This window comes from Anser anser (assembly GCF_964211835.1).
Source record: "Anser anser genome assembly, chromosome: 20".
Lineage (NCBI taxonomy): Eukaryota > Metazoa > Chordata > Aves > Anseriformes > Anatidae > Anser > Anser anser.
Window position 1 is genome coordinate 8,925,197 of NC_139741.1, and position 12,357 is coordinate 8,937,553.

At 53.1% G+C, this 12,357-nt stretch overlaps 1 protein-coding gene across 8 annotated transcripts in view; it reads left to right on the forward strand.

Annotated features, from left to right (window-relative positions):
- GTF2IRD1 (GTF2I repeat domain containing 1) overlaps positions 1 to 12,357 on the forward strand; it is a 58,273-nt gene that overhangs the window by 42,079 nt on the left and 3,837 nt on the right. For 6 of the 8 annotated variants that reach the window (XM_083806062.1, XM_083806064.1, XM_083806058.1 and 3 more), the window contains exons 17-24: positions 663 to 846; positions 1,769 to 1,827; positions 2,027 to 2,092; positions 2,973 to 3,056; positions 3,846 to 4,029; positions 4,679 to 4,707; positions 8,993 to 9,040; positions 12,240 to 12,317. In XM_083806062.1, coding sequence (XP_083662188.1) covers positions 663 to 846; positions 1,769 to 1,827; positions 2,027 to 2,092; positions 2,973 to 3,056; positions 3,846 to 4,029; positions 4,679 to 4,707; positions 8,993 to 9,040; positions 12,240 to 12,317 — 732 coding nt within the window. The remainder of the gene's footprint in view (positions 1 to 662; positions 847 to 1,768; positions 1,828 to 2,026; positions 2,093 to 2,972; positions 3,057 to 3,845; positions 4,030 to 4,678; positions 4,708 to 8,992; positions 9,041 to 12,239; positions 12,318 to 12,357) is intronic. The other 2 variants (XM_083806060.1, XM_083806061.1) reach the window with 1 other exon arrangement.

The window sequence follows — 12,357 nt, forward strand, 5'->3', positions numbered from 1 at the left end:
CTGGGGGCACACACCAAGCATCCCATGCTCCCTCCTCCTCGCAAGGAAAGGCAAAGAGGTCTGCCGGGGAGCACGCTGTAAAAAATAACAAAAAGCAGGTTATTGCCTGCTTTTGGTGCCAAAGGATTCGTCTCCTAACTTAATTAAGTTGATCAGGGCATTCGGGGTTGCAGAAAAAATATGTATTTTACCTCCCATTACTTTATATAAAGGTTACTTAACTCAGGGAAAATGCAAGTGAGCTCATGTGCACCTTTTGAGCTGGCAGAAGGTTTTTCTGCTGCTGGGGACAGGAGGTGCAGCTCTGCCCGTGTGGCCCCCAAAGTGCCAGAGGCAGAGCTGTGAGAGCCGACATCCCCTCTCCTTGTGTGGCTGAGGGTTGGCCGTGAGGTCTGGGCGTGGGGTCCCCGATGCAAACACTTGCAGCTGCGTCAGGACGTGTTACTAAGGGCTGGTCACATCAAAGCAGAAAGCTCAAATGAAAGTCCTGGTGGCTGCCTGGCTTCATGCCTTGACTCCCATCCACCTGCATCAGGCGGACAGGACATCCCTACCAGCATAACCAGAAAAGTCCCCAGAACCTCTCCAACCCCCGCTGATGTATCGTGTCTCTGCTGCCTTGACCCAACGGGGCAAACTAACGAGACGTGGTCCTCCCGCAGCGAAAGCCATAGGAATATCGGAGCCAGTCAAAGTCCCCTACTCCAAGTTCCTGATGTACCCCGAGGACCTGTTCGTCGTAGGCTTGCCGGAGGGCATCCTGCTGCGGCGCCCCAACTGCTTCGGGATTGCAAAGCTGAAGAAGATCCTGCAAGCGAGCAACAACATCCAGTTTGTTATTAAAAGGTGAGGCAAGTGGAGTGCCCGTCCCGCGGGGAGGATGCTGCAGCTCGGAGCTCTTGCTCCTGGGGACGCGGCCGCGATGCAGTGTCCTGGAGAGCAGCCGTCACTTGGTCACCATCGGTGAATTTGTTTGTGATTAGAAGCCATCAAATGATGTGGCCTTGGTGGAGCAGTCCCCAAGGAGTCAGCGGCATTGCTGTTGGTCTCTCCCTCTTTGTCTTTTTGTTTCGAAAGTCACCTTTGCAAGGGTTTGGCCTTAGGAGCAGGGAGCACCCAAGGGTGCCAGGCGTGGGGCAAGGAGGGGCTGGGCGCCCCAGAGGGTTTTCCTGCGTGCAGTGGCTCCAGCCAAGGTCCAGATGTGCACATCTGTGTCCCAGAGGGGTGTTGCATGCTGCAGGCATCAGGCAGATGCTGTCCTTGCACTGAGGGGGTGTCACAGAAGTTGGGGGGAGCTGTAAGAAGCCACTGTCAACACGCAGCAATGGCGTTGGGAAAGAATCCTGCAGAGATGGGTTTTTTAATGTCTTTAGTTATCTTTGAGGGTTTCTCACCCAAACAATGACAATTTCGTGTGCCAATTGTACATTGAAAGCAGTTAGGCAGGCTTTTCCTGTCCCTGAGACACATGCAGGACCACATCTCATAAAAGTTTGTAGGCACTGATTTAAACTGCTCAGCCAGCGCAGGCTTAATCTTATCCCGCGGAGTGTTACACGGGCTCACTAAAGAGGCTGTCAGCATGAAAATTATTTCCGAAGTTCCCCTGCTGTATTGAAGGAGCTTTAAAATTGCATTAGCCAGATATGTTTAGTGGGTTTGCGGCTGGAGGAGCGTTATCCTCGGTGATGGATGGAGCAGTAAAACGGTGATGGCTTTGCTGGATGGGGGCTCGCTCACGCTGCGCCTGCTTCTCGCTCTTTTCCAGGCCAGAGCTGCTGGCAGAGGGCGTTAAGGAGATGGCATCGGACAGCCCAGGAGCCAAAGGTAGGCTTCAAAGCGCCATTAAGGGCAGGCTACGAGAGGAACGAGGGCATTTCCCTGCTGCACATCTCGTGCCGTCCCTCTCCACCTCATTTTTGGCCCACGCAAAGGCAGCCGCGGCGTTCAGCGCTGCCGAGCCCAGCCCTTGTGCATCCCCTCGGTGGTACCGCAGGTCCTAACGCCTCTGTGTCCCCTGCCCCAGCTGCCGGCGAGAGGGACTGCAGTGACACGCTGCTGGACGACGCTGTGAAGAGGCAGGGCTTCCAAGGTGAGCCCCAAGAGGCCTTCGGGACGGGCCTGCATGTACCGGGGGGCTTTGGGGAACATCCCGTGGCCACCACAGAGCCCTCGTGGCAGGGGCGTGGAGGCTCCACCTCATTGCATGGAGGCAACAGATGTGGAAAAGGAGCTGCCATGAGATTTTAGGGATTGAGGGACTGGTAGAGGAGAGAATCAAGGATGGGAGGGAGAAAAGGAAGGGAGACAGGGCGAGAGAGAGGCAGTAGACAAGCTGGAAGATGGATGCGCAGCCAGGGGCAGGTCCCGCAGGTCCACGGGAGAGCCTTGAAGTGCTCTGGATGGTGCCCTAATTAAACAGCTTTGCTTATCTCACCATCTGACCTTGCGAGACACATAATTAAGCCGTATAAGATTCGGGGTTTGCCCTTTTTGTGGCTTTTTCCACCCGGGTGATGTTTGTACAAACACCGCTCCCACCACAGCACATCTCCAGCGTGGGGCGCGTCTTTTCAGGGCGGCTCAAAAAGTCAGGGGAAGGAGCAGCCACGGAGAGCCCCTGGCTTGTTATGGGCGAGCAATGCCCCACTCGAGCAGTCCACGAAGAGGGATGGAGGCTTTTAAAGGGCTTTGGCTTTTCAGGCAGGGTTTTGAGTGTGCTTTATTTTAACGCTGCTAATTATCACAACTGAATCTTCGATTTCATGCAGCTTTTATTCTTAGCAAACAGGCAGGGGAAAAAAACATATTTCTGTTTAGATTATTTTTAAGGACTTTGAATGGCCTACTCCAGAGATTAGCTAATTGCAAGATAAGGACTCTCCTATAATTAGAAAATCGTATTACTTAAAAGTCACAGAGTGCCTTTTAATTTAACAGCAGAAGTCCATAATTGTTTCTTTATTTTACAGAAAATTATGATGCCAGGCTTTCCAGAATAGACATTGCTAACACACTGCGGGAACAAGTCCAGGACCTGTTCAATAAGAAATACGGTGAGGAATCGGGGTGGGAGTTATTTTCATTCCCCTCTGTCCCCTCCCTGATTTTTTGCCCCCATCCCTCCCTCTCCCCCACCACGTCTTTGCTGGGTGCTTCCATTTCTCTCCCCCTTCCCCTGCGGAGCGGCTGGTGTTTTGCTGGGTGCCCGAGGACGGGATTTGCTGTTTCCCAGGGAGGGGAACAAGGTCTCTGCCGCAGGCGCTGGCTGTGTAGGTGGCTCCCACGCAGAGCCTTTTGTGCCATCCCCAGATGGGCTTTTCCATATTTTATCCCCCCTTGGTGCAGAACAGCGACGGTGATTTCATTAGCGGAGCTGGAGAGATTTGACTGAGCGCCTAGGGACGGGGGTGGGAGAGAATAAGGGGGGCCATATAGCAAGTGCTTGGATGTGTAGGTACCGTTCTTCCCATGTTTTAGGGTCTTTTAGGGACACCTTCTTGGGCTCTGCAGGGTATCCCCATGCCCTGCCCACCCAAGCACCTGCTGTGTATCGTGCAAGGCAAGGCAATGCCTTTATCCCATTTTCCAGACGGGGTGAGACTTGCCCAGGTTCCCCGGGACCTGCTCTCCATCAGCCAGCAAGCCAGTGTAATTATTGCCAGGCAACCCGTAGGCTCAGTCCTACAGCCAGACATCAGAGAGGGGACGTGGATGTGAAGTTATCTCCAAATAATGTCCCCAAGCAAACACCGGGTTTTGGGTGGGACTGGGGGTGGAGCCAGAGCCACGGTCAAGGCCACATCCCTGCCATCCTGCACGCTTACCTCTTGCTTCTCTTCCAGGTGAAGCCTTGGGGATCAAATACCCCGTACAAGTGCCATACAAGCGGATCAAGAGCAATCCGGGGTCGGTGATCATCGAGGGGCTGCCCCCCGGCATCCCCTTCCGCAAGCCCTGCACCTTTGGCTCCCAGAACCTGGAGAGGATATTGGCCGTGGCCGATAAAATCAAGTTCACAGTGACGAGGTACGGCCCCCAGAGCTGCCTGCGCCCCGCGGGCAGGGGGAAAGCGGAGGGAGCTGGCACGGGGCTGCTGTGCCCCAACCTAAATGCACCGCAGGCTCCGCCAGCCCCTATAAATGCAGCACAGACCTCCAGCCCCAAGACAGCAATTCGACGGGCAGTTAATGCTTCGGAGTGGGTCATAAAATGGAGCCTCCTCCTGCTCCTTCCTCCCGCCTGCTGCCCGGGGAGGAGGTGGGAAGGGGCTGAGAGTGGCGCCGGCGGGGCTGCAGCCCCCCAAATGGCTCTGTGGGAGATCTCAGGGCACCGGGCGCGTGGGCAGAGAAATCCCAAACAGCTTTTCTGGGACTTGAGGTGGGATAAAAGCGGACGGTGTTAGTGCTGGAGTGAGGGCAGAGAGCCGGGCTCCTGCAGCAGGGGGACACCGCTCCATCAGCAAGTTCTGCAGCCAAACCGGGGGGGCACCAGTGGGGAAGGGGAAGGCACTGGTGCAAATGGGTGGGGAAACAGGTTCACGTGAATCCATCGCTCTCGCTGGGCCACGCTGCGTGTCTTCATACCCACAGAGAGCATGCTGCCCAGAGCTGGGAGTGTGGGGTTCGCTCCTGGTGGCGTTTCATTTGAAATCTTCTTTTTTCCTTCTTTTTTACAGGCCTTTCCAAGGACTCATCCCCAAACCCGGTAAGAGATGATGCCTTTTTGCTTAAGCAATGCGTTGGCTCGGTGTTTATTATTGGGCAGGGAGCTGCGTGGTGTGAATGGTGCGCTGATTTTATCGGCTGGAAGAAGGTTGTCACCGACCTTGCTTTCCTGCGTTTCCCATTTATTTATTTTTTGCCATTATTTGATGCATCTGAGGATGTTCCCCCGACCGAGGCAGCTGGCCTCGGCTTCATGCAGTTGTACTGCTGCTACTTCCTTCAAATGGCAGCGTTTTTAAAGAGCTAATCTAGGGCAGGAATCCAGGTTCTGCATTTAAGAAAGCACACGCTCCTAAAAGTAAATACCGTGCAATTAGCTGGGGGTTCACCAGCAGGGTGCCAGGGAGGGGGGAGCGCTGCGGGACCCCCGTCGGTCTGCACCAGTCTGCAGCTCCGTCTCTCCCTCCTGGGCTCTCTGGAGAAGAGCTGCTGCTAGAAATGCAGTTAAAAACCTGTCTTTGTTTTAAATGTCTGCAATCACAGCCAATGGAAGAGCACAGATGGGTGCAAAAACCGTTGTCGTCTTTATTGATGGCTTTCCATTTCCTTGGCCAGCCTCCACGGAGATGGCACAATTTAGGGAAGAAAAATATGACAGAGAGGAAAACATTTGTATGGCCTTATTGGGAGCTGCAGAGAGGTGGTAGACTCCAGAGACGGCTCCGACAAAAGGAGGTCTGTCTGCGAAATTGGGAGCAGGGGCTGCGCAGCACAATTCCCTGCCCGGCCATGTCCACAGAGAAGTCCCCTGAGACCTCCGCAGGCTTTGGGTCAGCCTCCTTATCTCCTTATCAGCCTCCTTATCTTGTGTCGGCCGGATCTTTAACCGAGCCTTGGGTGAATGCCAGTTTGGCAGAACGTGGCTTTTCCGTGGGATCACAGGGACGTAGCACTGGGGCGAGCCAAGGGCGCACCCGCTCCTCCAGCCCTTCCCGTTCCCCTGCCGTAACCGTGTAATTGCGTTAGGAGACACCGATCTGACACAAATCCCAGCGTTAGCAAAGGAGCACATCAGAAGGCAAATATTTCAGCCTGCCAGCTGGCTTGGAAATGCAGCGTGATAAATAGAGATGTAGAAGAATTTGATTTTATTTTCCATGCACATTTTTTTTCCCCTCCTTCTCCAGCTGAACGTTCGCACCACGGGTTTGCCCACGCTAGCACAAAATCAAAGACGTTTTATTCTGTGTATTGTCTTACCTAGAGGGCTCCGGAGGAGGTCACGGCATCCCTGCCCCCCCAAAAAATCCCCACTGACAGCAATTAACCTCTCTCCTGCTTTTCCATCGTCTCATACCTCGGTGGATGGTGGCCACGCAGTGGCACATCCCTTGCATTTCCTTCGATTGCTTTTTATCTGCCTTAACAAAATTAACGATTTCAAAATAGCTATAGATCATAAAAAATTCAGATTTAAGAGAGGTTGTCATGTTCTTTTTGCCTCAGTCTTTTGTAGTGAAGTCCTGCCACATGAAATTAAGACCAACAGAAGTGCATGCTTGGCATTAAAACAAAATCAATGAACATCTCTTTTATTTCACGGAGGAGTGGTGAAATAAAAGCAACGGCTACTCCCAAACAGGAGAGCATTGCAAAGGCACCTGAAAGTCAGAAAGCCCAGGAGATGACTTTATAGATATAAGGGAGGTTACATTTCCATGGCTCGTCTTGGCCACAAGTGATGTGAAAAATATACGTTTTAAGGAGGAAAGGAAATTGAACATAAACTTTTTTTATAAAAAATCACTTTGGTGTGATTTTAGTTGGTTTAAGCTGAATTAACAGCATTTCGTTTGCTTTAAGCAAGCTGTGCACCCTCTGCATGGCAAGTAACTGCCCAAATAACCGCAGGGCTGCAGGGGAGCGGGTTCTCTGTTGCTCTCCTAATTTTAGGAGAACCTGTTTTTTGAGTTCAACAGAAACAGATAAATTGATTTAAATATAATGCAAGTGCCTGGCGCTCTTTTTCTCCAAACTATCTGTAATTTCTCTGCCAAGATGCTCTCTCCCTTACAGCTGTGGGGCTGAGATCGGCTGATGCCTGTGCACACAGAGGTGCTTTCTGGGCTCAGAAGAAGGTGTTTTGGAGGATGAGGCCGTTTTGGGGAAAAGCAAACCCCGAGGTGATGGGGAGCCGTGGGTGCTCCCCCGTGTCCGCAGCAGGCCAGCATCTGTAGCGTAGTTGCTCAGCACAGGTTTCCGGCTGCCCTTCAAGGCTCAGCAGCGGTCCTGATGCTGCCGGCACAGCTGCCACCACCTTATCCACGTGCTGCTCCCTGCAGCGAGCATCCCTGTCCCGCGGGGATGCTGCACCAGGGGCTTGCACCCCTCCGCACCCCAAACCAGGCACAGCACAGCCAGGGGGCCGCGGTTCCCACGGGGCTTTGTCCCCTCTGGCCTCCAGAGGCTGGCGTTTTGTCTTCCAGTTCCTTTTCTTCCCACTGCGGTTGTCTGCTCGGTGCGAAAGACCTTCGCGCTCCCCTTTTGACAGCAGAGCGATCCTTCTGCGTTCAAACACAAGTGGGGGAGCAGGGGTGAAGCTCGAGTGCTACAAACACAGCACTTAGCCCTTCTTTTCTTCTTTCCTGAGGCACAGAGATACAAAACAGGCTTAATTTGAGCCTTTGAAAAAAAAAAATCAGGCATAAGCAATCTAGCAAAAAAAAAAAAAATCTTTCTGTATGTTAATTTTTATGTGCTTTGATTGAAAATGTACACCAGCTCCATCTGTCCTATTCCCCAAACTCCCCACCACCCTGATAGATTATTTCCCATACTCCAATTAATAAAGTAGGGCAGGCAGTGTTCTTTAATTAAAAAAAACACACATCCAGGCATCAGGCTTTTTTTTTTTTTTTTTAATCACAAGAGCACAATCCTCCGCAAGACTTTGATGAGATGTGCCTCACGTTGGAAACTCCGAACCACAAAAAAAAAAAACGAGAGAAAAGCACTTGGGTGCAGCAGGAACCGGAGCAGAGCGTGGCTCTCTCCTTCCCCACGGCTCCCGGGCAGCCCCACATCCCTCGGCCCCCTGTTTAAGCCCCGTGAGAGCCGCTGGGTTGGTGCTCCTGCTCTGCCTTCCTTTATCCAGGATGAATTATTTCGTGTTTTACCGTTAAGGTGGTCAGCGTTGTTAGTCTGAAGGTGGAACATGGAGCGGATGATGCTGTAAACGGCTGTGTGGCTTCCAAGCCTGTTTTAAGCACCTCTGTGGTTGGGATCGCCGTGATCTTTGCTTTTTTGTTGTTGTTTTTTCCTCCTTTTCCCTTGCACGTGGTGCACACAGCATCCCCACATAGAGGGGCAGTGCCATCACCCAGCCGATCCCAGCCTTGCAGTTCCTTTGCTTTGCTCCCACTCCTCACAGCCTCGTGTCCTGCTGTGGTCTTCAGAGATCCCCAGACCCTTTTTTTTCTGCACTTTGCAGGGAGCCGGGCGCTGCCTTGTCCTGGCGGTGCTGCGGCGCGTGCGTGCTCCGCAGACGAGAGCAGCGGCCGTGACCCTGGTGGGTGGCTGCGCACACCTGGGTTGCCAGGGCAAGAAATTCAATTATCTTTCTTAATCAGCCTGATTTAATAACAGCACCTTGACATCTTCACCTGAAGGTGAAAATGTTTGGCTTTATTTTATTTATTTCCAAATAAATACAAATTAAAATATACTTTAATAGCTCCCAGACCTGCCTTCGCCCCCTGCCCGTGCTCCAGCACCCCGACCCTTCTCCCCAGCGGCTTTCCCTTGCCCGTGCAGGCGTGTCCCATCTGCATTTCTTCCTCTTTGCATTGCACATTCGCCAAAATATTTTGTGCAGTGACTGCTTTCCCGGACCTGCTTGAACTGTTTGCTTTTCTGCCTCTTTTGAGGGGTGTGATGTTGCTCCTCTCTGCACTCAGCAAATTCGGCGGCGCCCCCTGTAGCTGCAGAACTAACCCAACTCCCCTTTGCTTCCCGTCTGCTCCAGCCTCACGTTTTCCCTCCCTCCCGAGTGTCCCCCAGGCTCTTTAGGGGCACGTCATAGCCCCGTGGGATGCTTGGGGCCTTAGGCACTTCCCCAGATCGGCCCCTGGGCCGTGCAGCCTGCCCAGCGGGTCAGCCACCGCCAGCTCTGCGCCACGAGGACTCGGGACCAGAGCAACCTTAGTCAGGACAGCGTCGCCCTGCGTTTTGCTTTTGTTTGTGAACACAGAACCAAGCTGTAGCACTCATTGCTCTCTTTTTCTTTCTCTCTTTTTTTTTTTTTCTTCTCTTAACTTGCGCTGTAGCCCCTAGACGGATAACGTCATTGGAAAAAGCGTACGCTGCCTTGAATGGTACGTAGCTCAGTTGGTGCATCGTAGATGGTAGCAGACAAGAAATGCACTTGCCTATTAATGTGGGAATGAAAATGCGTTAAAACTCCAAATTTCAGGTATTTTTTCCTCTCTGCTGTGTTTCCCTGTGACACCAAGCCCGGAGTGGTGCGGGCTGCGTGCGACAGCCCTGTGTTGTGGTGCTGATGCTCTCTCCTCCGCAGGGCTGTGGCCGTCGGTGCCAGCTCTGCTCGAGGCGCGCCGACCTGACAAGTCACGCTTAGCTCATCCCTGTGGCCCAGCAATTAATGTGTTAAAAGGTCCCCTGCCATTCGCAGTGAGCACTTGCACAGATTGGGGGCTGTTTTTTGGGGGGGGGTTGGTTTGTTTTTTGTTTTTCTTTGCCTTAACACGCTCTGGGCACTGGTGTGCAGCTGTGCAGGCTCCAAGGATTTAACGCCTCTGCTAACTTAGGAGCAGAGGAGCTTGCCTGGTGCTTGCCTCAGCAGGACCAGGCTTATTCCCATCATCTGGGGTTCTGGCCATGTCTGGTTGCTCGCCACGTGCTCCTGCACATTTCTAGTTGTGCTTTGAGAACACGCAGAAGCGGAGCTGCCTCTGTCTGCGTTAACCCCAGGTCACTGCGGAGCAGCCGCAGCAATGCTAGCGGGTCTATTCCGGATTTACACTGGTGTCACTGAACTGCACCCTGAGAAGATTTGGAAGGCGGGGAGAGGTGCGTGTGTGTCCTCCGGAGGCTCAGGGCCAGATCCTGACAGCTGTCAGCACGCTGATCCCAAGCCCAGTGGCGTGCTCCATTGAAATCAGAGGGATTGCCCCAAGGAGGGGCCGTCTGCTTGCGAGGGCAGCGGGTACCAGGCCGTGGGGACATAACTTGGGCAGTGGTCACCTCCTGGTGGACATGCTGGAGCACCCGCGTGTTCAGATAACAGCGGGGTTCATTCATCACCCGGGTTCGGGGTGCAGTGCCTGCGGGGTGCGGACACCCGCGGTGCCCCGTGAGCATCCCCAGCTCGTGCCTGGGCTCAGTGCAGGTGTAAGCGTGACCCCGCTGAGTTAATTGCTAGAGGCAGGGAGTCCTGGTCCGGTGATAAAATAGCAATAAGCACATTACAGATTTGGGGAAAAAAAAAATAGTCAACTGGCTACTTATTTAATTAAATAATAAATTAAATTGATAGCGCAGATTTGAACCCAGCAGCATTCATAAACCTGCTTTTTGTTCAGGACTTAGCACATCCTTGGTGGCATGTTGTCCCAAACCAAATGTCTAAGGTAAAGGCAGATTGAGGTCTCTCTTGCCCAGGGGTGGTGGGGACACGGAGGATGCAGGGGCAGGTCCCTGGGAAGCAGCACGGCAGGACGGAGCCTCCTCTCTGGCTTCTCTGTTACGCATGCTCAGTCACAGCTTTTTCGTGGCATTGGCTTGTGTCCCCGGCTGGGAATTCGGGAGCGCTGCCCGTTGCACAAGCCACCACAAGGCAGAAAAAAAAACCTTGGGATTGTGTTTCTGCCAGTTGGGTCTCCCGGGGCATTAGCGGAAAGGAAAGAGCTTGTGCGTTTTTCAGTCTCAGAGGAAAATGAACCAAGTGAGAACAACGTCATTTTGATGTTTCTTTGTCTGCTACCATCTATACCTCCACGCGGGTGTGTACGTACATCCCAGCAACTGAGCATAAATGACAAGGAAGTCACAGAGGGAGCCCGCAGGGTTTGCCCCCGCCAGCCCCCCTGCAGCAGTGCCACGGCCTCAGGAGTGGCACGGCAAGCAGACGTCTTGTTTCTTGAATCCAGAGGTCCTTGGAGATGTTTGTTTTATTTTCCTCCATTTCACTTATTTTTCACTCCATCCCTTTCAAGCTCCTTTTGTTGCCATTTCTGGATCTGAAGCACGACTTGGCCCAAAGGCTCCTTCGCAGAAACTTCTCCCCTTTGCTCCCAGTTATGTCTGGCCATACAAAACTGCCGCTTTCAGGCTCAGCAGCTCGAGAAGAGGCTTTGCTGGGGCCGTAGCCTGGGGCAGCAGGGCACTGAGATGTGAGGGTGGCAGCTTCCTCCCAGGACCGAGCCCTGCAGCAGCCGAAGCACGTGGCTCCTGCTGCGAGTAGCGGTGCTGAGCGCCAGCCTCCAGATCCCCTCTGAGGGAGGCAGGGACCCACGTGAGGTTTTCCATGCGTACATAAAACAAAATTTCAAGCCACGTGATTGCTCAAAATCAAATTAAATAGCCCCAGACTTCGGGCAGAGGATGCTCAGGTCCTTCACAGCTGTGCCAAGGCTCGCAGCGCTCACCTTGGTGTTTTAAATAACCGCCCCTGGGCAAAAATACCTGACTTGAGCATGGCAAGCTCGCTTTGTGGAGGTGATGTCTCTGTGATTCCCATATTTAAGGAGCCGAATTAAATTCCCATGTAATGGTGGCCGTGCACATCCCAGCTCACCGGCATCTGCTTTAGAGCAGCGGGGACCGGCTCGGTTTGGGTGGGAAGGCGGCGCCCATCCCTGCTCTGCCCAGCTTGGGTGCCGTGGTCCTGCCTCGTGTCCCAGGGCTGGGGGGGGTGAGCCACACAGAGAGGTGGAAAAGCTTCATTTGGGCTGTCCTTTATGTCTGTGGGGTGGGAAAGCATCCCGGGGAGCAGGTACCGCAGACGGTCATTTTATCCTGGAGCCCCCTGAGGATGCTGAATAGCTGGGGGAAAGTCTCCTGGCACGGGCATGTCATTTAAAAGGAGAGAGCGGAGAAGAAACTGGTTGGCGTGATGAGGATAATTAAAAAAGCTAGTAAAGCCAAGCTGATTATATGGCATATTATAAAACAATACTGTACTTAGGAGCCCGGCTATAAAAGCGCTATCTCATTCCTTGATATCACTTGTGGGAGCATTTGTGGCGCTCAGGGCCTGAGTCTCCATTGCTTTGCACATTTTGCAGTCATTTCCAGCACCGCAAAGTGGATGTAAAATGCTCTCAGCCATGGAAGCGTGTGGCAAATGCAGATTTGGCAGCATTTTATAGCTACCGCGCGCTGCTCTGAAAGGTGACAGAAGGTGCAAGCGAAGAGCAGCCGCGTCTGAGGTGTCCCCGCGTCGGGCTCGGACGGAGGGGTGTCTCGAGACGCAGCGCCGTGGCGGTGGGGTGGGTTTTCTTGGGGTCAGGAAGAAACGGGAGGTTTTATTCCCTGCCCTTTTTTGCTTTGCAGATGAGGACGACGCCAACAGGCTCGGAGAGAAGGTGATTCTCCGAGAGCAAGTGAAAGAGCTTTTCAATGAAAAATACGGTGAGTCTCCCATCTGCACACAGAGCAAGGCGAGTTTGTT